Source organism: Colias eurytheme, chromosome 1 (genome assembly GCF_061535395.1).
Source record: "Colias eurytheme isolate Ceu_HAF_F1 chromosome 1, ilColEury1 Martin Lab GWU primary, whole genome shotgun sequence".
Taxonomy (NCBI): Eukaryota; Metazoa; Arthropoda; class Insecta; order Lepidoptera; family Pieridae; genus Colias; species Colias eurytheme.
This window is the reverse complement of record NC_142980.1, coordinates 12017723-12045701: the sequence shown is the minus strand read 5'-3', so window position 1 is coordinate 12045701 and position 27979 is coordinate 12017723. Positions and strand designations below refer to the sequence as shown.

The 27979-nt window shown below is 33.8% G+C and overlaps 2 protein-coding genes across 3 annotated transcripts in view; one reads left to right on the top strand and one right to left on the bottom strand.

The window, feature by feature from the left end:
• Positions 1–27979, bottom strand: part of LOC149911282 (uncharacterized) — a 60905-nt gene that overhangs the window by 15743 nt on the left and 17183 nt on the right. The window lies entirely within an intron of this gene.
• Positions 21233–22996, top strand: LOC149911284 (sodium- and chloride-dependent glycine transporter 1-like). The gene has a single exon (XM_090106569.1). It carries the CDS (start codon positions 21233–21235, stop codon positions 22994–22996), a length of 1764 nt encoding a protein of 587 aa, XP_089962695.1.

Here is a 27979-nt window from a genome sequence, read left to right as displayed (position 1 = left end):
GCACAGTAAAAACAAAGGTTTTGAAAAAATGGAGGTGTAATCAATAATTTCAATTTATATATCGCCCATCACAGTACTTGCACATTTTATAATATTTTATGTTTAGGTACCTGTTAAATATGGCAATGTAATAAAGCGTTATATTTTCTGTGGTGGGGGCTCGTATTTCTTGTTTAAGAAAGTAGTAGATAGGTAATAGTGTAGTTTTTAAACGATGCAGCATTTCAAATCAAACGTATCTATAAATTGTTGAACATAACCCGACTTTATGCGTGTGCGTACGCGTATTGTATAAAAACTCAACGTAATCATAAAAATAATGTTTACGTGCGAATGTAATCTTTCCCTTCAGTAAGTTTAGAATGTGCAGAAGCAAAGTAATATCCACTATTACAAGTTTGAGAAGTAAGTATATGTACTGACTCAGGGTTTTATTGGAGCCGTAGAATGTTTCGTTGTTTTGCCGTCAGTTAGCGTTACAGTGTAATGCATGCTGACAATTATTTTGCAATATAATAATTTATATACGTTTATATCCACTTTATAATTTAAACTGCATTATCCGCGTAATGTCGTTATGTAAATGGTTTAAAATTGCGAGTTAGAGTAAATCTCTTTGATATTAGCGTGGAAGAGCGCTACGAGCTTTGAATGCGAATACTCATATCGAGATGTATGATTATATAATTCTCATTGTGATGAGGTTAAATTATTTTATTCGGGAATATTTTAATTGTATGATTTCTCATGTCTTTCTTTAGTTTCGTTTTATACCTCTATACTTCAGATAATGCAGGTAAAAAGTTGTATTTCAACAATATAAGAACCTGATAGATTAAGCTTTCCTTTTCGTATTAGGTATTTAAGTATGTACATTGTATATCCATACTATAGACGAAGGCCAGCTGTAAATAAACACAAGGCTTAGATAACATGAAGATAATTTTCCAACATTTGGGACCCAGCGTGGCTGACGCACATCCCCGATTAGTCACTTGTGCTTTCAACGATTTCACAGAGAAAACACTTGACTCATGTGATGAAAATATGTAGCACGATTTTGTGAAAGGCGCATGATTTATAAAATTTTTTAGTTATGTCATGAAAAAAATTAAAATTTTTACGCATGTTAAAGGAAAAGGAGGAAAATAAGTGTTGTCATTAACTTTTCACAGTCTAAAGCTTTATTATAAAGAATAAAGACTTATAAGAAATAAGGCACATCATTAGTTTTACTGGATAAAATAAAAAAGCTTAATCATTTAGTATCTTGATATAGGCTGCGCCAAGAATATCATTTAAGACTAGAATGATATTATAATTTCAAAACAATGTTACAAAAAGCGCTTAAGAAACAAGATAATGTATTCTAAAAAGCTTTTTCCTGTAGTGTTATTCGAACGTTTAACGATTCATTAAAAGGAATCTTAATAAAGGCGATAGCGTTACATCATAACTCTTGTAAAACGCTGTGAAAACAACTTTTCTATGCTTAATAGCTTTCATATAACGTATTAGATCCAATCATTTGTGCGGAACAAGGGTAAAAAACGATATTTACGATAAGAACTGTACAAACAGTAACCGCACAGCTAAACACCATAAATAAATCAAAGCATGAATATTCATGGCTCATCCCCACGTAGGATGCGATGGACTTTAATAATAAAAACATATTAGCCGCATTGCATGTCTGTCTTTCCGTGACCGGGCAGTTTTACACCTGGTCTGGGGTGGCAGGGGATGGGGCTTAGGACAGAGGTAGTGACCGGCCGCGGGCTATTAATGAAGGTGGCTATAATGTTTATTGAGACCGCTGAGCTGTTTTAGGTAATGCACGGAGCTCGTTTTATAAATTAACTGTTATGACGCGGCTATAACTTACAATTGCGTCTATCATTTGGAAACAGTCATGTTTTATGAACGGCCCAAATGATCATTGTTAATGATGGATTAGATGTGGATATATTTGCTTCATGGCCTGGCCAATTGAACAACAGTACAGGCTATCATAATCAGTAACACGCTTGTACGTAAATTATTATAGGATTAGTGAGAGGTTGAAGAAAGACACAGACATAAAAATGCGACACCAAATCTTCTTCAAGAAAGTCGTCAATGGAGTTTACTACTTTTCACAGCTACGGTGAGTTCATACTCTCTAATGCATATTTAGCGTAGGATCTGATGATACTGAGTTTAATTCCAATAATTATATAGCAAAGCAAGGGCAAAACATAGGTTCAAGTCCATCTTTTATTCCATTTGTTACAGAATTTCAAATGTACTCATTAACTAAACATGCATTTGATAGATTCATATTGACTATAATATCATTAGAAGTCGAAGCCAAAAAGTCGAAGTTCACGTGATGATGTTTAATTAAAACATACATGGCAAGTACACATTAACCTAGCTCTGTCACGGGGATCAACCGGCACGCGCCGTAATTTACACATTTGACTCCATTTTATTATAATAATAAAATAATTTGAACGGGGTCGCGTGCCGTACTCACCCCACCGCATTACTTCATTAGACAACGATGATACAACGGGGGTGAGATGGACTTTTTAATTTGGTGGCATCGCTTGCGGTCCGATATTTTTGAAGGTGTGATTTGGAACTGATTTGTATTTAAACACGTTTTTTATGGAAATTACTCGGTAATCTTTAATAATTATATGTAAAAATGGGTGTAGGACCTTTGGGCACAATTTTTTATGATGTTTTCGTATTTATTTTATATTTATTGATTTGAATAGCGGGCAATATACAGCGAGCCATATAAAGGAATTTGTTTCTGTTTCATAATACCTTCAAAATAGAAAAATTTTAGAAAATCATTATTCATACATATGGGAAAACAACGACAAAACTGCATTGCTGTATTTAGAACTAATTCAAAAACATTATGTATGATAAAACGATCAATTAGCAAGCAAAGACGTGGCGCGTAACAATCTGAAGAAGGGGGTTTGTTACTAATTAGTTAATGGATGGTCTCCCCATTTCGCTTGCTGGAGTAATGGATTGAGGCACGCTCAGACCGTCTCCGATTTCAGTCTACCAATTGCTAACCGTTGCTATCGAATACGTATTGATAGCTATGCTATCGCGTAATATTGGTAATATTATTCATTCAATTTTGTTGTTTGACATATTTTAAATATTATGACAAACGCTGAAACCGTGGTTTAAAAAAAAAGTGTATTTCTGTGTGTTTGTAGCATGGTAAATGGTAGCTCTCATAAGGATGGTTTGAATTGCATCCAATTTTTAATCAAAGGTCTTGTTTGACGATAGGATAGCAATCCCACGTCCTAATAGGTATATATTTATCTCTTTGCGAAGAGCTTTTGGAAGAAGATTTATATTTTTTATACATAATTTATAGAAACCGTAACTAGTATTTCTTTTATAATGTTCACGTTTTTTTACTGTTTGTGAAATAACATTATAACTCTACATTTTTCTTAATATATGCAGCATAATTTTCTTCTTGTGTTTATTACGAATGAGTTTTTATTCAAGTAGCGGTGTTTTAAGTGGATGCCTAGAAGGCATTGAATAACATTTTAATTTAGATTTAAATAGAATAGCATTCAGTACATAAATTGCATTCTAGGGATTTTTTTATTATATGTGGAATGTGATTTAATATAAAATTACAATGCTTTGCTCTGTAAACTCTCTGATGCAAAAGTTGATTTTCAATTTTATTTTATCCGAACCTTTTAACAAAGCACACACTAAAAACAAACTGTTAGCCAGACAGAGTTCTTTCGCATTTAATAATATTAGTTTGGATGGTTTTATTAAAAACAAAATATATCGTGTCTAGAATAATAAAACATTTGCATAATATTACTTAGGGCCGATTTTTCAATGCTTGGATAAAATTTATTGGTCGAATAATGTATAAAACTGCCATTTTAAAAACGTTTTCTAATTGCCCGTATTTGACAGTTTACGTGACATTTTTATATTATCGTGTAATACTTTATTGGACGGATAAGTTTTATCCAAGCATTGAAAAATCGGCCCTTAGCATGTTGAACATTCAATGCAAGATGCCTGCGTTATTAAATTATGATATAATAATTCTGCGAGATACATTTATTTCTGTCAATCATGGTAGTAGAAAGTCGACGACCTCGTGTACTTGTCACGCTGTTTATCAGATATCTTAGACTAAGCTGCAGGCATAGGTTTACTGCTTTGGGGATGGATATACTTAAATAAATGCTTCAAAATTATTTAAAACTATACAAATCTATATTTAGCCCAGCATATCATACATATTCTTGTCCCTGATTTCTAACCGACATTCAAGGCTATATATTATATATTTATAGTAATAAATTGGCATTTCAAATTTGCATGTAGAGCCTTCACAACAATAACGCGCGCGTTATACTTACTTATGATACCGTTTCGAAATAATTTTATAAAACATTTTGGATATAAAGGACGTCGGTTTCACACTTTAACCATATTGTTCGTAATGATACTTCATAATAATCGAGGCGTCAGTTTTATAGCAGACTGCAATAAAAAACGCATAACTCGTCCGGCGTAAATTGAATGGACTCGATCGGAGGGTAGTGTTGATAATAAGAAAAGGAAATTATCTTTATGGTCCCGGAAATAAAGAACAAAATCCAGTGAGAGCGGTCGGAGATCGTAAAGCAGTATGGGGTTGAGTGTTCGACATTGGGGAGAATATATATGATAGATCCACGTCATATGATCTAGATTAGATATTAATACACTAGTCACTGTGCGTTCGGCTAAATTGGAGATTTTATGTAGTTCTATGTTGTTGTTTTCTTTCGAGAGCTTACCGTTGATACTTTTTTTCTCTAGTATGACAAAATTAAAACATCACAGTAGGTAAAAAAACAATTCCATAGTACCTATAAATAACGTTTCATAATTTAGGTTTTTGTAAATGTCGTTGTTACTCTGAGTTTATACTTATTTACGTTTTTTTTTCAGAATTGAGAAAAAACGGTGCGCTTGTGCATGACTCGACGCATCATATTTAGTTTTAACTTTTAAATAAATAAATAGGAAAATGAGCACGTGCTTTATAATCTTTAAAATATAATAAATAATATATATAGCATATGTCCTAATTTAAGCAAATGGAAACTAAGTCATTATTCACAACATTAACAGAGAGCTGTCCTCAGTAAACTCAAATACAGAAATGATGATAAATATTAATACGATTTGAATTAATAAGATGAGTCACGAACACAACGAGACCTATAAATTATTTGGTATATTTTTTATAAAAGCTTTTTTTAACATATATATTATTTATAAGAATTTAATAATACATACAGTTACGTTAAATACGAGTAATTTTCCGACAGTGGGAAGAAGTAATTAAGTGAACAAGAAGAAAAGTTAATAAATCTAACCGTTCAATTAATTAATGTTTATGTTTAGATATAAATAACTTACAGAGCCAGATTAACGATACACTTGGTAAGACAGCTTTGTTTACTCTTATTAAAAGAAAGTGAGAAATACTTCATGTATTTCTCTAAAATTAATAATTCCCGTCATGAAACTTTGAAAAATCTAGTACCTGCTTCTAATGTATTCGTAATTTATACATTTTAAGAATGATCTACTTTTTAATTATACCTTTTCTTTTTTTAATTATACCTTTTTAAAATATGGTATAGGTTTCGCTTATATACCTATCTTTGCAAATTCTTACATAAAACTTTTGTAAGATAAAGCCTTCATGTAAAGGACTTCGTACGCTTTTGCAAGCTTTGTTTATAAAGAGTATTTTTCATTAGATTATTTAATTAAACGTAAAACTTAATAAATTAGGCACTAGGTCAATACTATAAATTAAAAAATATCCAATATTTCAAAACCAATAATTTGTGAAAACTCATTCGAAATTATAATTTAGCAGCGCAGTTTTGAAAGTAGTTTCATGACCTCATGTAAATGTGATGTGAATAGCGGGCACAATTCACTTCAAGCTAGTTATATATTACGTATATACTACTGCTTATTACCCCTGCTTTGTCCAATCACGGCACTGGGCGGTTGAGGGCGGGGGTGGAATGACATCGATGTCTGCGCGCGCACTTTACAAATAATTTTTATCAACTTGGTAGCATGATAATGTATCATTAGGGTTCCGAAAGGTTAAGTATATATAGCAGGTATTGAGTGACCTATTCAAAATGTTACATAGTGGAACACATTTGATCGTATTGCAGCTAATTGATTTGTATTAGTATTTTCTCAACATAGTCTCTTTATGTTAACGATGGGCGGAATATTTTCAACAAATTGGACCGAAGAAAAAGGGAAACTAATCTTTACTAAATATTCTATAGATGAATTGTGCTCTATTGTCTATACTAGCGGTATGCCGATTCGATTCTGATACTTTATAGGTTCAATAAGATGAACTTAGACACGTTTCTTCTTTAGGTAGAAGCTCTCAGTATTTTCCTCATTATTTTTGTTTATTATTCTTATATGTATTATATAAATATCTATCTATCCATTTCACCAAACAGTTTATAAAATTATATTTAATAGGTGCAATTCAATCACCCCCCAACGGTCCAGGCCTTGTCGTGGCGGAGGGGCTCAGTAGCTCAGAGTTGTGGCCCTCTGAGTGAAGCGAAATTGGACCAGCGAGGGGCTGAACGGCTGGTTTAGAGTCGGGGAGATTCGACCGGCCTGACGGCCAGGGCTAGGTGTGGCCCAGCGGCCGCTGTGTGCGGCGTGGGATGGCGACCAGAGGTCGTGGCATGGCGGACCCCGTGTCCACAAGGCAAAGGTGGCGCTGAACGGCACTTGGGGTTGGAAAGCCTCGACTGACCCGACGGCAGAGGTCCTGTTTGTGGGCCAGAGAGGAGCCGGCTTTTATGCGGCGGTGGATGGCGGCCAGAGGTCGCGGCGCGGCGGGCTCGCTGGTTTAGCAAGCCACGCCGTGCAGCGGAGGGCGGGATCCCGACGCGTCATTGTGATGACGCGCGGAGACTCCTGCAGAGAAGTGTGGGGCGGCGGCCGCTGTAAAACGGCCGTCTGCCAACTCGTAATCCGGTCCGTGGGGCCGGTCCGAGGGCCGCCACCTCTGGTGAGGTGGAGGCTGCGAGGTAATCTCTATAAAAGTGCGCCGGAGGGTCCCCCGACGTGTATTTCACACATCGGAGGACCTTCCGGCGTGCACCCTCCAGCCGGAAGGTGATGGGGCGGGGGTTCGGGGGAACGCGGATGATAGAGCGGGGAAAAATCCATTGTCTGCGCGTTGGTGGCGTAAGCCTTCGTTCCAGCAGCCACCCAGGTGGTAGTAGCAGTTCCAGGTGGGCCTGGAAACAGGCATCTGCTGGACGGGACACGCGGTAGAGTCGTAACCGTTCCCGCAGTTCCGTCCAAAGCAGCGCGATGGAACAGAGCGGGGTTTTAGTCGGTAGGAATCCGACATAACCACGGCTCCATCCCCGGGAGCCGGGGGTATCTAAGAAGATTTCCCCACTATAAAAAAAAGGTGCAATTCAATCAAGCCTCTATTTCAAAGATTAGGTGACACGTCTACTTTCATAAAACGAAATCTTATGATGGCCCACATTTTGTTAATTAATAATTTGGTTTGGTTTGGAAAAGTTAGAGCGCTTTTATGCGACTTACTAAAGAAGAAAAAGGCGTAATACGGTTGTATAATGTATATTTATAATCAGAAATATTGGTAAATTAATGTACTCATCAATTCTTCTCATAGCTTTGTTAGACTTGAAATTTTTGAGTACATATGAATGACTACGCAAAGGAATGCGGCGCACGCGACTCTCACGCACACATGTATACAATGTCGTTAACACGGCCAAATACATTGGCACGTGAAACTAGTTATTTGGTACACACATACAAATTTGAGCGTCTGCTTACACACACACTCATTTGCATGTACATATTTGGTATATTCGTAGACAAAAGCTTTAAAATTAATTAATTAATAGAATAGTTCTCGCTGCAATTCGGTATTATTTCATTGACAGAAAATATGTGAAGATTGGTGAAATAATTATGAAAATATAATGAAATAATGAACTTAACATGTTCATTAGCTTAGTTTTCAAGAAATGAAAATATGAATGAAAAATAGCTGCCCATTAATAATTAAATATGAATATATTAATTATTAAGATAAAAATTGATAAATGCACATCTCTATCCGACTGTACCAACTCTTTTGAATGGCGTCGCGCGTCGAGATTACTATTTGCCCGTTATTTGTCTCAATGAATGGTGTCTGGTACGTTCACCGTCACACGATATTTTAGAAAAATATATACAAGATGAAGATTATAGAGTTCGAAATCATGTGCGCATCGGCCGCGTAAAGTTTAAATTGAAAGCCTTAGAGCCTTCGCGCATGAGCCGTGGTATCGTGCGCAAAACGTAAGGTGATTGATGTTGTGTGTGTTTCGCGAGGTTTTTGTTCAAATTCACATATGAAAAGTGTATGGATACTTGATAATTAATAACTTTCGTAAAATATCAAAGTACATCTCCAAGCATTTCTACAAAAATATTCCAATCATTTTTACTATGGATTAAAATATATCTAACTTAAAAAATATTTCATTAGTTCTACCAACTGTAAAAGTATCATTATTCCGAGTCAACCTGGATAATCCAAGTTATAGGCTCGTGGTACTCATTCTCATTTCCCTGTAGGTTGCAAATAAAACTTCCACAATACGTACCTGAAAATCCACAACTCTAGATAGATCTGTGTTATCGCAAATCACAAGGTGCTCTTGACCCCGCGAGAGGAAGCTCTGCGCGTGCGAAGCGTTTTCCATTTTTCGGGTTAGGAAACTGAGCCGCCCACGCAGCGCCGGAAACAATCTCAAAGATCATATCACCCGCAGTAAGTACGAATGCCACTCACGACTTCGTCATTAGAAGGAATTGTGCATTTTTTACTCAACTAAAAAGGAAGTTGGAACACGATAAGGTCTCTCAAAATATGTTATCTAATAATTAGTATAATGAATTGAATGTAACGTTGTAGAGCTATACTGGCTCAAAGTGTTCCAGGAAAATGTTACTAGGTATTCCATATTTTTACACTTGACAGTTATTTATGACTCAGTGGAGTTTCTGTGAATTTAAACTCGTAAGTGCTGGAATAAAAAGTTTCTAGAAAATTACCTTTGATTTTCCTAGCTTTGGTTTTCGGACTAAAACTAAAGCAAAACAAAACATTAGATTTTTATTCTATAAAAATAAGATTATAATGTATGTAATTCATATTTAAAAGCCCATATCTATTGTAATAGCACAATAATTTATAAATTTCGTTTAATCTAGGAACGTCCGCGTCGAACTGTAAATTTCTAACTTCGCGGGATTACAAACTACTGAAGAAAATTTCTTAACAACTTTTGCGTAACAAGAACAAAGCCATTCGCTACCACATGCCAGAAGCTCAGTATAGAACCTATTTTGAGTGTAACATATGAGAATTAAAAGGGCCGGACGAGATCCAGCCTCGGTTAAGCTAACAATGAAACACTGGTCACGACTTCTGTTCAATTTGTATTATACATATCGTGTGACCTATGACGATTCCGATTCTAATGTACCTGACATAATTCTAATACAGGTACAGTGCAATGTCTGACCGAAGCATGAATAAATGCCCATTTAATATATGGTTGTATTCAATAGAGAAAATAGATAAAATAACTCTACATTCTGCATAGCGGTCAACAGAAGTTACATAATGTGATAAATAAATGAAATGATCTACAAATATAACTTATTTTTTATTTAACGTAAACTCAAATAGAAAACAATAGTAATAATTGATTCAATTTCATAACATAGTTCAAGCTTTCCATTATTCAAGATCGAATAGCAATGCTAAAATGAAAGTCGACAAGTCCCAAACAAAGCGTGTGCAGGCGCAGATGCACAAAATCGTAATTAGCGTAATTTTAATTTATCTCATTTATATGGCTCATAACTTTATATATCTCCGACTTTTATGAATGAGCGCTAGCCGCAAACGGGCCAGCTATTGATACCTAATTAGCATGCCTCGTAAATTACAGCGGTGAGCGGACCCAGGATGACAGGCTTCGCGGCTCAAATAACATCACTACATAGTATGAAACAAAGTCGCATTCTTCCTATGTATGCTTAAACCTTTCAAACTACACAACGGATTTAGATGCAGTTTTTCTGAATAGATAGAGTGATTCTCGAGGAAAGTTTGAGTATATCATTTATTGGGTTTAGACATAGCGGGCGAGCCCAGGGCGGTTGGCTAGTTATTTATAAACTGTGCAAAACAATGTACTACGAAATATTAAATTTGGCGTAGACGGTTCATTAAAATATTACCGTATTTGAGTAAACGGAGCGCTTGTGCAATGCTTAGAAGCAAGTTGAAATGTCTATGATTAGGTGATCGTTTATGATAAATTGGTTAAATAGCTAATTGTTTGAACGTAATTTCTCGTTTATCACGTTTATGTCTTGGTAGTAGTTCTAAATATGAACTCTAAAATTTTTTATGGGTACTGAAAATTACAAAAAAGCTCTGAGATAGAGACATGTGAAGAAATACAGTCTAAAAATTTTAACGCTTAGCCTAAAAAACTTCCAGTGATATCTCAAAATCAATAAATCTAGAAATGGATTATAGAAAAATAAATGTAAACGCAGAAACTCAGTCAGAATTTAGTATTAACGTGTTTGTGTGATGATGTCATCACTTGAAGTAACGGACAGTGTCTCCGCTCTGAGACTATTATGTAAATTACAACGAATACAACAAAATACTTTAATTTAATCAAATGGTTACACCGTTCTAATATTGTAATTAATTATTGGAAGTGTTAGTACGTTCCACTTTAATCTTTAAATCGGATTGTCCGTAGCTGCCAGATGGTCTGGTGGGGACTTGAGCCATTTTTGCGGCCAAATTTCATTCACTAATTTATTTGTCACATTCATAAAAAGTACTCATGATAAGGCATGTATACTATGAAGAATAAAGTAAACAAATAGTTAAATTGTTACTGACATGTTACATATAAGTAAGTACCAAAATCTTAACTTCAAATGGCTATCTTTAAGAATAACCACGATTACGAGCGGTAGAAAATAATTAGATACCTACTAACGTATGTAAATGATGCTTGAAATTTATTGAACATCCAAAAACAATAAGCAAATGTTAATAAAAATTAAAGACCGAGAACACAGTATGTCGCGGTCGCTATGTGACGGTGCTTTGCCAACAACACATAAAATTTAATTGCTCGTAATATTCTACTGTCAGGGGACCACCGAGACTTCGCCTACTATGGGACCTCATACCAACACGACAGTTTACATCTTAAAATTATGGTTTTTCGTACGTAATTTACGTAGTAAGCTTTCCACATAATTGTATATGTCTGCATTCTTCATTATTGTTTGTTTTAAAAGTAAAATTATAGATTGATGAGAAATAAATAAAAAGAAAACCTTATTAAATATGTTCTAGAGTTTAATATAGAGTTAGCTTTATTCATTTAGAAAAAGTAACCGAACATTATACTTTATCAATGCTCCTTGCCATATTGTGTTCGAAAGTAGGATTAAATAGTAAGTATAATTATTCTGTAATTTCCCGAAACTTTCTAATTTAGTCTCACGTATTATAATTTTCATACAGGTCCACTGAAAAACATGGTTACATTGTTACAAAATATAAATGTATTGTATATCTTGTATAACAAAATGTAAGCCTTCATTTAAGAATTACCGTATTATCTGAGCCGTAATATGTGGATAAACGAGTATTACATTAATTCTAGAGTCGTCAGTCTTCATATATTGGTATAACTGTTGGAGTGGCGGGAAAACTCACCGCCCACGCGTGCGCATGAGGTATAATCGCGCGCTAATGTCACCACATTTATAAACATATTTTTTTTTTATAATTTATAATTTAAGAGTGCTTTGTGTATAGACAAATTTGACAAATTGCTTAGATGAACGTTTTTGGCACTTGCGGGAATGAATATGGAATTTTTGATTAATTAATTGGGTGACTATAAATACATTTTTGTTGCCCTATTTGTATTTATGCAACTACAAATAGTTACATATAATATGTGTTTTTATTACATTCCAATGATATATTATATTTTATACATTAATAAAAAATACCGCTGATAATTTGACATCGGAGAAACTTTTTTTTATTGAGGACCGTCTTTTTATATTTTTTCTTGATTGTATCTGAATGACATCATCCGGGCTAGAACGAAAATTAATATTCCAATTTCTCGTTTCGTTATTTTTTATGTGTGTTTGTTTATTTATAGATACATATCTAGTATACACGCAACACTATCTACGATTATATTTATTAATTATAACATTTTATTGAGTAGTTTTACATAATTACGATTTTTATGTTAAAGAAAATATTTGCGAATTTAAATCGTTCTATTTTTGTGAAATTATTCGCTATAAACTAGGACATTAAATATTTATTACATTAAGTTAGCGTTAAGTTACAGTTGCATGAATCGATTTATTGTATTCATTAATTACTTAAGTTACGCATCGCGATTACACGTTGGCCACTGATTAGAAACGGGAATATATTATCAGGGCTGAGTTAATTACGCAACTGAAAATCATGTGTTTCTTATATTCGTGTAGCACGCACGTCACAAAGCCATGTACCATCTAGTTACCCTTTTACCAGAGTTAAAACATTCCATATTGGGACAGAACTAAATCCTTTTCGGTCACATTTAATGACGTTTATAGTCTACCTTGCAACCAGTTTGATGGATAGCAACTAGATCGTATCGACAGACGATATCTAGAGAGCACACTCGAAGGAGAAAACACGAAATAAACGTATTTAATTAAACGTATTTTCAATTTACTCAATTGTATTCGATAAAGATCTTTATAGGTTTTTATTACAGTCCATATCTCGTATTAGCAATTAATAGAAACTTATACATAATTAGATTTACGGCCGCCGGCTACAGAAAACTGTGTTATGACGAGTCTGTATTAATTTTTATTGCCGCTGATAATGTGTTGTATTGGGGAACATTTTTGACATAGTTTTTATGGAATTGGATGATACAGAAATATCTAATTCTATATTCGTTTCAGGAAATAAATTTAATATAACGTTTCTGTGGGAAACGTAATGCCGAATTTAAATTTAGAGTAGGAAAAAAGAACCTACAGCATACAATAAAAATGTAAAATATCATCATTTTAAAAGCAGGAACGTAAGTATATTTGATATCAGGCTTTAATTCAATGAAAATACATGAATTATAATAGTAGAAGGTATAAATTTTTTCGAGAGACCGCGTTTTCTATAACAAAAAATACTTTTGTATAACAACGGATATCCTACTTTGAAGTATAGCTATCTGTATCCCTATAGGCACAATCCATACTCAATATTATAAATGCGAAAGTAACTCTGTCTGTCTGTCTGTTACTCAATCACGCCTTAAGTACTGAACCAATTTGCATGAAATTTGGTATAGAGATATTTTGATACCCGAGAAAGGACATAGGCTACTTTTTACCCCGGGAAATAGGATAGGTTTTATCCCGGAAATCCCACGGAACCGTTCCCATTGAACCCGAACCCCCGAACTATGCGGGTTTTTCATTGACTGCGCGGACGAAGCTGCGGGTGGAAAGCTAGTAATTAATGTTTCGACAAATTAGTAAGTACCTATAATAAAGAATTACTCTTACCAGTTACCACAACATGTACCTAATATCATTGCAGTAGACAAACGATGATTCACAATTTAAGATTTGATAAAGCGCTTATTGTGAATATAATATTATGCATACAATAAAAATATCATAAAATATATTCATTCGATTGTTTATGACATTTCGATAGCCATTAACATTCAGAGGCGACAGAGTTGAGGCCGTGAATGACCGCCTAACAGTAAATTGGAAAAAAACGGTAATAATGAAGATTTACTGCCGACTGTGCAGGTGGGGAGATTGATTGGGAGATAATGTGCTTCTATTTATCGCTACTCATGACGATTTTTAGGTACAGAATAAACTCAAGTGTAGACAAATAATTTGCATGAATATAAATACATTTAGATATACAAAACGACAAATCTGTAACGATATTAAACCAATAGATTGATTGTACAAACGTTTTGTTAAAAAGATAATTTATGAACTAAAACTGGATCATGTTAAAAAATTAACCATTACAAACATAACTTTATTCGCATCGTATTTATTTGACAATCTTTTAAATTGAAATCATGTTTAGTGATTATAAAGATTTTTTATCGTCAAACCAGATTCCGGCATTAAACAAACCGAATTAAAGGATGCCAAAAAGATGCGATCTAAAGAGAATGGTGAGGTTAAAACAGTAAGATAATAAACACCGTTGACCGCGATTACCCTAGGCCAGTCCCGAGCGAGTGCGCCTCAGGCGAGGTTGCTTCCACTTTCTATACGACCACCACAATCGGTCTGGTATAATTTCACTCATTACACGTGCAAAATGTATTACTACGTCTTTGCTTTTTGTCTCTAATTGTAACATTGGAAACCGTATTCTTGTTAGAGTTTGACAAAAAAGAGGATTTGTAACAAAATGTTTGGGTACTATTTTTTGCAAAATGTACCTTCATAAGTTGCTAGGATTTTGCAATAAATTTTGTCAAAATATGACTTTGTAACTTTGTTTTACAAAGCAGAGTAAAAAAATTTACTTACAGAATATCTTTTTCTATTTGTTGGCTAATTCGGAAATTGCAAGTTGATAATAAAAGTAAAGTTGATTATATAAGGTTCGTGAAGAACAGGTGAATCGGAGTTAGGCGCGATTCTGCGAACGAAAAGTTACTTTTTTTATAGATGACTTTCTTCCAACTGAATACATTCAAAGTTTAAGCTCGACATTAAACAATACACGAAAAAGCTCTACCATCCTTTTCGGGAGGCCCGTGTCCACGCATTGGGAACAGAATGGGCTGATGATGAAGATGATTAAACAATAAAATATATAAATTTCAGAAGAAATGAATACCTATATAATAAATGAAGAAATCAATACACGAAAAAGCTCTACCTTATGGTAAAACATAATTTTCTTCATTTAATATATAGGTATTCATTTCTTCTGTAACCTATTTTGTAAGTCATAAACTTACAAAATAGGTCTAAGTAAGAATTTTAATTGCTTTAATTGATCCTTTTATTTCCAAAAGGATTTTATTTTAGGTGATATTTACGCAAATCAAAAGATTTGAGCCTATTCTGAAAGCACATGTAGAAGTTTTGAGCATTGCTTATTTTTTATTAATGCAAAAGGTACCCGAATGAAAAACAATACAACAAAATGGAAGTTTTCCTAATAAATTAAAATTTAAAAGCTAAATAATAAATCTATGTTGACTATGTATCGTGCATTACTATTAATTCATACAACATTTACTGCATCGAGTTTACTTCTTATTATCAGGCACAAGTTTTTATACCTTATATTTTAAAGTTTCCCTATTAGTCATATAGACCGGGAGATACTGACACAAAATTTCGAGTCATTTGTAACAAGGATGGCGGTTCTACATGGGTCTTAGTACGCAATGACAAAAAGAAAAATGATGGTATGAACGCTGGTACCGGTGGCTTAGTCGCGTGGGCGTTTGTCGAACTCGTCGGAAAAATAGCGAAAGTCAAACGATTTGTAACACAAAAATTTTAGAATTTACCGATAGCCCATAAAAAAGTAGTAGGCGGTAGTGTCATGCCATACTTTTCCGGTGTGACTTACAGCCCGCCATACCGACGCGAATGTGTTGATTTAAATAAAACAATCATTCAACCATTTGTACCAGGCTAACTTTTGCACAGGTAACTATCGTCGTGCAGCCATTTACGAAAATCGCCATGCCATACTTTTCGGACGATTCCAAATGGTCGCCATACCGCCGAAAATCTGCAAAAAATTTTTATTTCGCCGAACTTTTTGTACCAGTATTGCATTTGGATTTTTGGAGAGTATTTGATAAAATGTGACCATTATTATATTTGCCATACTTCTAGTAGGGGGAAAAAGTGCTGTCATACTTGAAAACTTAATTTATTATTAATTTATATAAGTGAAGATTTCCAACACATAGATATTTGAAATTTTGTATTTATATTTGTTGATCCTCAAACTTACAGGAAAAATAAGTGCCATACTGTTACAAATCGTTTGACTTTCGCTATTTTCCGACGAGTTCGACTAACGCCCACGCGACTAAGCCGCCGGTACCAGCGTTCACGCCATCGTTTTTCTTTTTGTCATTGCGTACTAAGACCCCTGTAGAATCGCCATCCTGTTACAAATGACTCGAAATTTTGTGTCAGTATCTCCCGGTCTAGACGTTTCAGATTTGAATTTATTTCTTTGTATACGTGAACACATAACTTTATTTGAATTTGCATCACGCGCGTTCCTCTTTCTATCGGCTCGATCTAAATCGGCTTAACCCTGCACTTAAAGATGTTACCATCTTCGAGTAGCGCGAATCGCTATGACACAATACAATGCTGTGATACATCGAGAGCTACTGCTTCATATCGTAATAAATGTAGCGATGGATACCTTGTTACGGCAAGTTTGCGAGAGAAGACCCGGTACTAAACGTCATTCAAGCCGCTCAGAGATTTAAGTCCATTTGTCATCAGAAAGATAACAGTCAATGTTCGTTGTATCGACAATGGGTCATATACACTTATTGTTTTGTTGTTTGGTTAAATTTTGTATGATATTTATTTTTGAGTTAGTGATAGAAGGAAGTTATCATTAAAATGATTTTTACTTTCAAAATTTTTGATTTTATAATCCATTTGGATTTCCTAGTTTGCGAATGAATTTGAATAAGTACGTGATGATATTGTGATCAGATACATATCTAAGCATTAATTTGTGGAAAATATAGGTTTTTAATAAAATTTGGCTGTTGATTTTTTAAACACGGCCTTTAACTACCTAATCTTGTAGCTAGCAGAATTTAGGTCTAGTAGTGTGGCTTAGCTTCCAGATTATTCGCTAGAAAATTTTATCTTAATCAAATAATAATTGGACATTTCCAATAGTAAATCCAAACATTTATGTTATTTAATTTTCATGAATTAAATCATAAAACACCTGAACGTAGAGCTGAATTATGTCGTCCAATTTGCACTAAACTCGAGAAATATGTGTAATTTGCTTTTTATAGGCTGTTTAAACTTGCAATATAATTGCTTCCACATAAATTTATGGAAGGCAATCGATTTAACCGCTCAGTTTCAACGATACGCAATAACCGTATGTCATTGTTATGGTGCGTAAAAAGTTCACTACCGGTGTTTATCCAGGCTATAAAATAAAACTTCAGAATTTGAATGTATTACATTTAAAACGAGATAACATTTTATTTGAATTGAAAGGACTACATCTACGTACCTACGTCAGCTAAAATTATTGTTGTAGAAGAAAGCAAACTTTTTACATCACCGTGTAGGTCCACATAGAGCCAAATAATCAAAATTCGACCCCCTGATCGTTCGAAGTTGTAATAAAGATAAGTACAAACAATTTATTAAGATAGCTATCTGGCAAAGGTTTTCAATATAATATTCAACGCGTCTGATGTAAACGATAGAACATTCCAAAGCATTTAGTCATTTTCAGATATTATACAATAAAATTTGCACATTACAATAAAAATAAAATTTACATCATCGGAAAATCATAAGTAGCACATGTCAAGTTGGTCAGCAACGACTCGTGCCATTATTGGCCATTAAGATCTCGCTACTCCACATAATTAATAGATTCACGAAACAAGCTGGTCACATTCACTAAAATCGATCCATTAGGTCAAGGGTCGCTAAAATGATAGACCGAGACGGCTATACTTTACGCTGTTACGCTGCGCAATTCTGTTTGAAATGGCGAATCACGCCTCCAGCGCTAGAGAAGGACAGCGAAATGTTAGCCATTCCTGAAGGTTTAATATAAATTAAACTATAATGACTAGACTCAAAGCTTATTCTCCGCGAGCCACATTATGGTCACGATTTCGATATTCTATATTTGGACTATAGTTATTTCAGTTCACAGTTGCTATTCATTAATATTAGCTACTTAATACTACCATCTAATAGATAAATAAAATATTAGCGTATGCGATGATGATTCTTATCTAAATAACTAATTAAGGCATCAACTAAGACGTCATAAAGGATCCGTAGCGGTCACGAGAGACTCTACGACGCCGTATTTAGTATTATTAATTATGTTTTTAGATATGAAGAAAATGTTACAATTTGGATACAATTGCGTAATATTTAGTTTATAAATATTTTTATCAAAGAATCCCGGTCACAAATTCAACAATGATAAAAATACCTGTTCACTCGGAGTTTATGAATATCGTGATATTGTCTGACGTTTTAAAGCTTTGGACTTTAGGTCAAGCTTTGTATCAGATTGTCTCAAATAGATTGTGTTAATGATTGTAATATACAAATGTAGCGAATTATTGTACTGAAATTACTATCAATTGCTTTGAAATACTTTGCATAACAATCAGTTATTTGATACTGTTTGTTTCTATATATGAGAAATAATAGGTAGATAACACAAAAAGTAGATATTAGTGATGGTAGAGCCATCATTTCGCTGTTTTAACTATGAACATTCTACATAATTCTTTGTAAGTTTTAAATTATTATAAAATTTCATACTTAGAACACAATGAAGTCGCTGCTTTAATTTACAGTTAAAGAGATACTTAAATAACTATTATTTCAGATATAGGATAGGTATTTTCGTAGATGAGTACAATATACGTAGGTATATACTTTTTGAAGATAACATAATCCCCTAAATTCTTCGCAATGATTGAATAGGTATGAATGATGCAATTATGAACCAACACGACGCAATGCCTCTTCTGTCTACATGTAAATTGTAAATCAATACTAGACTAGTCTAGAACACAGTCAAAAGCGGTTCGATATCCAATGGTACCAAATTTCACTTACCGCTCGTCTGCCCTTGAATGGTCAAGAAAAATGGACAGATTAAATAACGGGCACTCGTGTAATCAGTCAAAATCAATAGCTTGGTTAAGTCTGCGTTGTGTTTGTTCGAGATACTCTGATAACGAAGCGACTCAACTCACATATAAGGAGACTACGACAAATATTGGCTCACCATGGAAATTATTTGAGACTTTTTCATACGATACATTCGTTTTTGTAGCTACAAATATGTAACAATGAACTATGTAATGTTTTTAAGAATGTTAGTCAATTTTATAAATGGGAAATGCAGCTTATATTGTTAATACATAATTAGTTTATATTTTACGGTTAAGGTGGTCTGATAAAGACGATGGTGGATATAACGCGTTATCAGTTACACGCAGAGGTAGAAATTTTAATACCGTTAAATAACGAAGCGGCCATTAATTAAAGTATAATGGCTTTTATAAAGTTAGATTACAAACAATGTAGGTAACTAGTTGAGAGCTTTAATTTGAGATTAACTTTGTTATTAATACTAAAATAATAATTACTAAGATAGTTACAAATGTAATTTGACATCAGAATTTCTATTTTTTATTTTTTCCCCAATTTGTTCGCTGTGGATTCAAGGTAAAAAGCATCGATTGCTGGTTCCTAATATTTTGTAGAAACTTTTATTTTCCATACTATTTCATTCTACTAAAATATAAGCGGAACGACCACCCTGGTTAGTTAATAATTACTTTAAAATTTTATTCTCCCACTGCCCACACACAATAAATCTAAATTATACTCCACTAAGAGCTTTTACGATATATTTTCGTGTCAGAATCTTTAGGTAATTGGAAAAGTTCTTATAATTTCTAATTCATTTGTTTTTCTGTTGTTAAATGAGGATGAAGTGACCTTGCTAAAATGTTAGTAAATTATAAATCATTAGTACAAGAGGAGATCACTGACCAACGTTTCATATCTTCCATATAATTTCTGTCTACTTTCTGTTTCAAACCATGCAGCTAAACAAAAGTTAAACCATGCATGCCTATAACGTTTTAAATCTACACAATACTGACATAAAGTGCAAATTCGCATAAAGAATACCTCTTTAAAGATACAGCAGAATACAGAATAAATGTCATGTATGTAGAACACGCAATATCGGTTGTAAACGTATCGTTTCACACAGCAAAGATAAACTGATAAGCATTGCATTCACAAAAAGGCGATGACATCACAGCTACGCTTCTAGCCATTTATAGATACTAAATTCCTTACATCGTACTTGTATTGAAATACTTTCCACGGGTTGCGTTTTCATAATTGAACTAATGGAAATCAGTTGCTTGTGTCAATTTCTTCATTTGTCGTTCGAAATCCACATACTATCTAAATAAAATGCCTAATTTACATCGGTTGTTTCACTTTACAAATGATCATCCTTGCATTTTTCCTAAGATCAGTTACCTATGCCACTGCTAAATATCTCATGATATTTTTAACACCCGAAATCTATAATTTACATACATACTTATTACCAATACGTACTTATAAAACAAATTGATACCATCATATTACTCATATTTATGAGTGATATAATTTTGATAATATCATAATCACGTTTACAAACTAAAACACTAAATTGAAAAATTATTCTTTGATGCTCTCGTAAGAAATAGAACAGGTTAAATAAATCTAGTTGGAGTACTTAAAAATAATTACTAAATGTAAAATGGGTTAGCAAATAAAGGTGAGGTTTGCAAAATACCTAGTATATTTTTCAGACTTATCTATAGGTACGTTGCAGAAACATTGATTAGATAATACGTATAGATAAAAAATATTAAAGTAAATAAGAAATGCATATTTTCGTCGATATCGTTACCGAATACCTTATGGAGCACTTTTTACTGTCTTTACTGGTTATTGGGTTAATCCCTTTTTTATAATGTGGATAGAACCACAATATAATACTACATTATCTGTAGATTAATATATATCTACATTAAAGGTTTTCCATATTTATCAAAAAAAAAATAGGGGAAAAAAATAGGCAAAATCAGGATGGTTCCCAGTGTCCAAAACAATGTTAATACATCAAAATTATTTCCGTGCGATTGACACATCAATAATGATGCGTAAAAACACCAGCAACAAGAAACCTGGGCTATTTAATGTAATAATTTTACTTTGTCAGTGCATTGGCATCACAAACATAAGCACTATACCCAATGTGGCTTTTTCAGAAGGAGTAACGGGTTGTATGATATTCTTCTCATTAATCTATATTTTCCTTGGCATTCCACTTCTCTACATGGAAACTGTAGTCAGTCAATTCACGAGTCGCAATTGCATCGACGTCTGGAGGATCAGACCCTGCTTCTCTCATATCGGATACATGCTCATCTTATGGCAAATACTGCTTCTTATATACAACCATACTGTAACATCATTCCTCATGCACTATTTATTAATCAGCTTTGAAAACCCTTTACCATATTATACTTGTGGACCTTGGAGTAACCGACAATGCAACATTATAAATTTCAATTTTACCGTAAATAAAAATTGTGCAAAACGAGAAAAGGTATCTTCATATTGTGAAGGACTTTACACTTCTTTCCCTGAATATCAATACTGGCGGCAACACCTACTGAAATTGGACAAGAAGGTTTACATAACTTGGAAAGTTTGCCTGGCGTCAGCCGCTCTGTGTACAATTATATATCTGAGTTGTTTCAGAAGAGAAAGATCCATCAAATGGGCTGGATATTTTCTAGCAACATATCCCATAGCTGCATACGTGGTGTTGTTAACTGGATCTTTGGTCCAAAAAGGCGTATTATCTAAATACACAGATACTCTAGACTTCAATTTCAAGGATTTTTTAAAGAAATTCCGAATTACTAATATTATACAACGAGTTGTATTTAATTTAGGAGTGGGATCGGGAGTAACGTTTAATTTGTCCGCAAATTCTTCATTCCGAACACCTTGCCTTTCTAATACAGTCATTTGTGTATTAGTTTGTATGCTTTATTCTGTTTTAACAATAAACACGACAGCATTGATGACTTGTCCGTATGCTTATCATTTTCAAATTTATCCAGATATACTAATGAAAGCACGAATCACATTCCTCTATGAAAAAGTACCAAGAATGTTGTACCATTACGAAAATAAGTCGTTTTACCTGATTTTGACGTATAGTTGTTATACCGTCCTGGGTTTGTGCACAAATGTGGTGATATTTTATAATTTACTGGAACTGGCGATATCGAAGAGCAAAAAGATTGAAAAGTATCCGGGCCTAACAAGCTTTTGTGCAGCTTTAGTACTCTTTTTCGTCACTATTCCATTATTAAGTTATTTTGGAGTAAATATACTGACGGTGAGCTTCAGGCGACATGTCATAATATTCATGACATTTATCAGTATGCTCGAGTGCATTGCATTTTTGACTTGTTATGGAGTCCACCGTTTTTCCGAAGACGTACACTTTATGTTGGGTGTGCAGCCAAAGATTTACATTAAAGTTGCTTGGTTTTTATCAAGTATTGCGTTAGCGTATGCTTTCAGCGTTGAGTTGATGCATGATTTGAGGACTACCACTCAGTTTATATACGGCTCATACGGCATGTTAGCTATGGTGGTAATATTAATACTGATCTTCGTGATAAAGGTTATCGTGGCGTTGTGTAAGAAACAAGTATCAGATGTGTTCAGACTAGATCCCACTTGGGGTCCTAAGAGTGAGCTCCTGCAAAGGAGTAGAGCGATGTTTTCAGCACAGGCCATGACTAAAGAGTACATGTACAGACAGTATCACTTGCAAGCTGGGATATTGGCCCGACAGAGGCAATCCAATGTAAGAAATAGTGTCAATATGATTTAATACTCTACAAGGTTTTAGGACAAATCAACTCTTATTTCTTCTAGACGTTAGTGATTTTTTATTTCTGTCATTGTCCAGTATGAGTATACGAGTTATTTAACTAAGGGCCGATTTTTCAATGCTTGGATAAAACTTTTCCGTCCAATAAAGTATTACACGATAATATTAAAATGTCACGTAAACTGTCAAATAGGGGCAATTAGAATACGTTTTTAAAATGGTAGTTTTATACATTATTCGACGAATAAGTTTTAACCAAGGATTGAAAAATCAGCCCTAAATGAAACTACAAATTAAGAGTTATTGTAATGTTATTTGAATGGTAAAAAATCATGAGTGAAGAATAGCGTTTATTATTTACGACACCAGTGTTTACATCGCATAAGTAGTTATAATTCTTAGCTTTATGTTATACTTATGACTCATTCACAATGTATCTAATAGCTTATGTTATTAAATTAAACATGTATTAGTTATTACGTAATTGACAAAACCATATATGAGTCATCACCAAAAATATCGTTAAGTCTGCTTTTGTCCTTTTTAAATATGCAAAGTTATGTGTTTCTCAATTTATTCTTATTTTACATTTGCATCATTACATTTTTCATTACCTACATGTCGCACAATCTGACGACATTATACGTTTTATCATGCTGTAACGTAAATTTAGTAAAATATTTTTATATTTTGAGCGTTAAAAATTGATCATGTTATGTAAAGACAATTTTCAAATCCATTAAAGATATCTTATTAACTTTCTATTGGAACTTCATGCTTTGCTTCATAATTAATCACATTCAGAAAAACTAATTCAATATACTATACCTAGGTGTAAAATAAAAAAAAAAACGAAAATAATTCAGTTGCCTTTTAGCGAAATCACACTTAAAAATTTTGAAACATAATATCAACAACGGGCTTACACATAAATTCTTAACTTTTAGAAGTCTGACACGTACTCTCATCAAATTTATTACATTTTGAGAGGCCATAAAAAAGAAAGTCAACAGTTTCCGCCTTAGCATGCGCCCACGCATTCATTCGCGTTTTGTGAACAAAAAAATAGGTTTAGGTGAAAAAGTGACGCGCCAAGCAGTCTGCCAACCTTGATGTCGCAACGTAGCCGTTAACACGTTGGTATGCGAGCGCTTTTCGCGTAGCATCTTTGTTACAAGGATGCAAGATGTGTAGCGCTGCGAAACGTTTTCAATAACGAACTTTGAAGTTCGCGATCTTTTATAATATAATAATAACACACTTATAAAGAAAAACGTGTAGTCTATGAAGTCAGTTTTTATTATGGGTCATCAAGTAGGTAATGTAAATTAGTAAACTCTATCTATTCTGACTACTTTATATCTCACTGTTTCCATTATAAATTTTAATTTTTAATCATCTTCAGACACCAATTAATTTGAAAATCAAATATATACGCTATCACTTAGTATGAATATTAATAAATGCAGACGTATGTATATTTGCCCGTCTGTTTTTTTAAGTTTTCACGCCTGCGGAGTTACAATTGATGATGATTTTATTTTTATTCTTAACCGACTTCAAAAAAGGAGGAGGTTCTCAATTCGACAGTATTTTTTTTTTTGTATATTTGTTACGCGATTACTCCGGCAATTATAAACCGATTTGAATAATTCTTTTTTTATTTGCTAGGTCATACGTCAGAGGTGGTCCCATTGTCACCAGTTCAGGATCTGATGATGGGATCCCGGGAAAATCGAGGGAAACCCTCAAATTTTGTAGGCATATACAGTATACACTGTTTATCAGAAATTATTTAAATTTGTACATATAGGTAGTCGGTTTTTGTTTTTTTTCTAAAAAATTACTTTAAGTATAATGTTTTTGATTGCGGTAATATATTAAGCATAAACTATATCTTGTGATACAAAAGCATATGAAATTATCTAATAACTAATAATTTTTTCCTTTCATCAGGAATTATTAAATTGTTTCATGTCATATGCCAAGAACTCTTCGCAAAAGGTACAACGAAGCTTTTGAACCTGTAGATATTCAACGCAAATAACTATACGACTGCTCGTTTATATTAACTAGGTCAGGCTAGCATTGAACTTTAGTATTTATAAACTTTCTGAACATATCTCCTGTAAATTGTAATGATTTAGAGAAACAGTATTTAAATATAACGCTTCTTGAAAACTAACGTAACAATCACAACAAATACTTTACGAATAAAAAAGTAGCACAGACATTATGAATAGAAATCTTGATAAAAAATGAGTAATGCACTCAACAATATGTAACATGTCCATTCATATTTTTATGGCCGAAAGGCAGCCAAAGAGTGAATTGTCAAAAGTCGATTAACATAAGTCAGTAAGACGAGTGCAAATCCAGCTGGTTGGGCATTGCGTCATACATTAGAATGTTTGACCCGGCACGGCGCAGTCCGCTCTGCCACCGAACTCTGCGTGAATTCCTACTATTGTCACGACTGTCGCCCCACTAATTCCTATGAGACTCAGTAGCGGTGTAATGGGAGGTCGCTTTAACGTGGGTCCCCAGAACAGAGCCTCTGCTTGCCTCTGCTCTACAACACAACGCCTATTGAAATGTATGTTAGGATTTTTAACGCGGTTGTATTAGAAAAATGAATTTAAATTTATAAACAAGCCATTATGGAAATTTAGATGATATATAGTTAAACTTCTCATTGAAGACCTTTGATAACAGAATCCTTTAGAATGCTTTAGAAGTACAAATTATAAATTATACCTATTAAAAATAAAGTCGTATCCACTTGTACAACTGAGCGTTCAAACGACTAAGGCCGGGCCTCCGTTAGTGTCAGTCCGTCACTGAAAAACTTCAGAAGTAAAAGCAAAGCACTTGTTTGACACTATCTAGATATTACGAAGCGTTGCAACATAACGACTTCGTTTTACGCAGAGCACTTCGATTTCATATTTCGGACCCTTAATGACCCCGGTTATACAATGCGCTATCACCACGTATACGGTGTCATTATATACAGCGTAACTGGTAATTTACTTGTATTTTATGCTAATATTATCTTGACTCGATTGCATAAATAACTTTGTTAAATTGATCCAATACAGAAACTTCTCCGTAAATTAGTACTTAGGTTGGCTAACAAAATGTTGCCGATCGAAGGAATGCGTAAAGCATCGATGTACATTTACTTCGCTATTTGAAACGCGCATGTAAACTGAGCGTGAGAGTCTTTTTTAATTTATTGTGAAAAGTATTAGGTGTAAAGTGATGACGCGCGAAGGGACTGCGGCCGGGGCTTTTAAATTCCATCAACGTGCATTTGCTGTTATCTCGTCCGATACTTAGTGGAAACAATTGCACAATGTTTAGGCTTTTGGAAAAAGTGTCCATATCGGTGGTTTAAGTTATTGGGCAGCGGTGTCTAATAAGGCTTTAAGGCTTGAATGGCATTACGATCGAGTGTTTATCGAGCGCGTTAAGTTGTTCTTTGCGGTCTGCGGTCCGCTTGACCAACATCTGATCGCTCTATAGATGTGTGTACGCGCAGATGTGACACTTGTTTTATTTAGACTGTATGTAATTCTGTACTCCGTTATAAATTTAATGAATATCTCATTCGTTAAAATAGATATGAATTAAATTTGATATGTCCCATATTTGTTCCATTAATTTTATTTCTAATCAAAAACGATAATCCATTAAGTATTTATTTGAATTGAGTCCCATCCTTATTTAGTATTTTTTCTTCTAATTCACATATAAACAACTTATATCCTTACATAACATACACAAAAGAGAGTAATGTCATTTCTGTGAGTTGCACAGTCTACACAAATCACTTTCGTCGACGCGCGCGCAGGTGACCGCCCCCCGCGCCGTCCTACGCCGCTACCTAACGGTGTGTTTTGTTATACCTACAGAACTGCCTATAGGCTAAAGGTAACTGTGTTAAACGTGTTAAAATCAACCAATTTATATCTGTAAGACATGCATACTTAATATCGTTCGATCGAATGTCTTGTTATACGACTTAGTCTAAGCTTTCTTTAAACACAAAATATATCATACTTTAATGCACGCTGACTGCATGGTTATTATTTTATTAATTCATATTGTAATCATATTCTTCGAGATAATGTAATTAAGTATGATGTGGGGACCATATGTAGGTAATTGAAATTATAGACAATTAATTATTAAAAAGTTATTAGTTTAAAAAACGCTACTGGAAACGGAAAATTCGGTTTCCAATGCGAATTTTTTTTATTATAGATTGTATTTCTACTTGACATTCTATACTGCGAATAAATAAGGATTTATGACACATATCTACAAGGGTTTCTAGAAATTTCAAAATAATAATAATTATTGAGTCGAAGTTAAGGCAATAGCCCATGGTGTTCAAGTCTTGTGACCGATAAGTCGTTTGAATGTGTCAATAAGATAAGAAACGCAAATAATAGGAAAAGTATTTGTAGAACGTTTAAGTGGGATAAGGAAGATTTGGTCTACAAATTTTTGTAAAGACATTTAATTGTAGGTAAGTAACTCAATAATAATACGTTGATTTAAAACTTCATCCATTAAACCAAAAAAAAAAGAAATTGATACACGAGATAATCAATATTAGACTGGGGTAGAAGCCTTTGAAAATAATGAAAAGATAAAAAAAATCGCAGTCGGATGAAACCCATTAGAAAAGGAGGGGAATATGATAAAAATGTAAGGAAAAATAAATTACGGTCAATCCGAGTTCGGGAAGCGGGAGGGGGGAGCTTTTAAGAGAAAAAAATGGTTTCTCTCGATTTCCGACAAAACTACAAGTCCTATAGAAAAAAGTTCAATGGCAAAGTTGTAGGTAATTAAAAGTTCTACAACTTTTGTATTCACAATTTTTTCACATAACCTAAAAATTTAGGTGAAAAATTCAAAAAACCAAGTTTTTGGTCTTTTATTTCTATCTACTTCAAAATTTATTTATTTTCT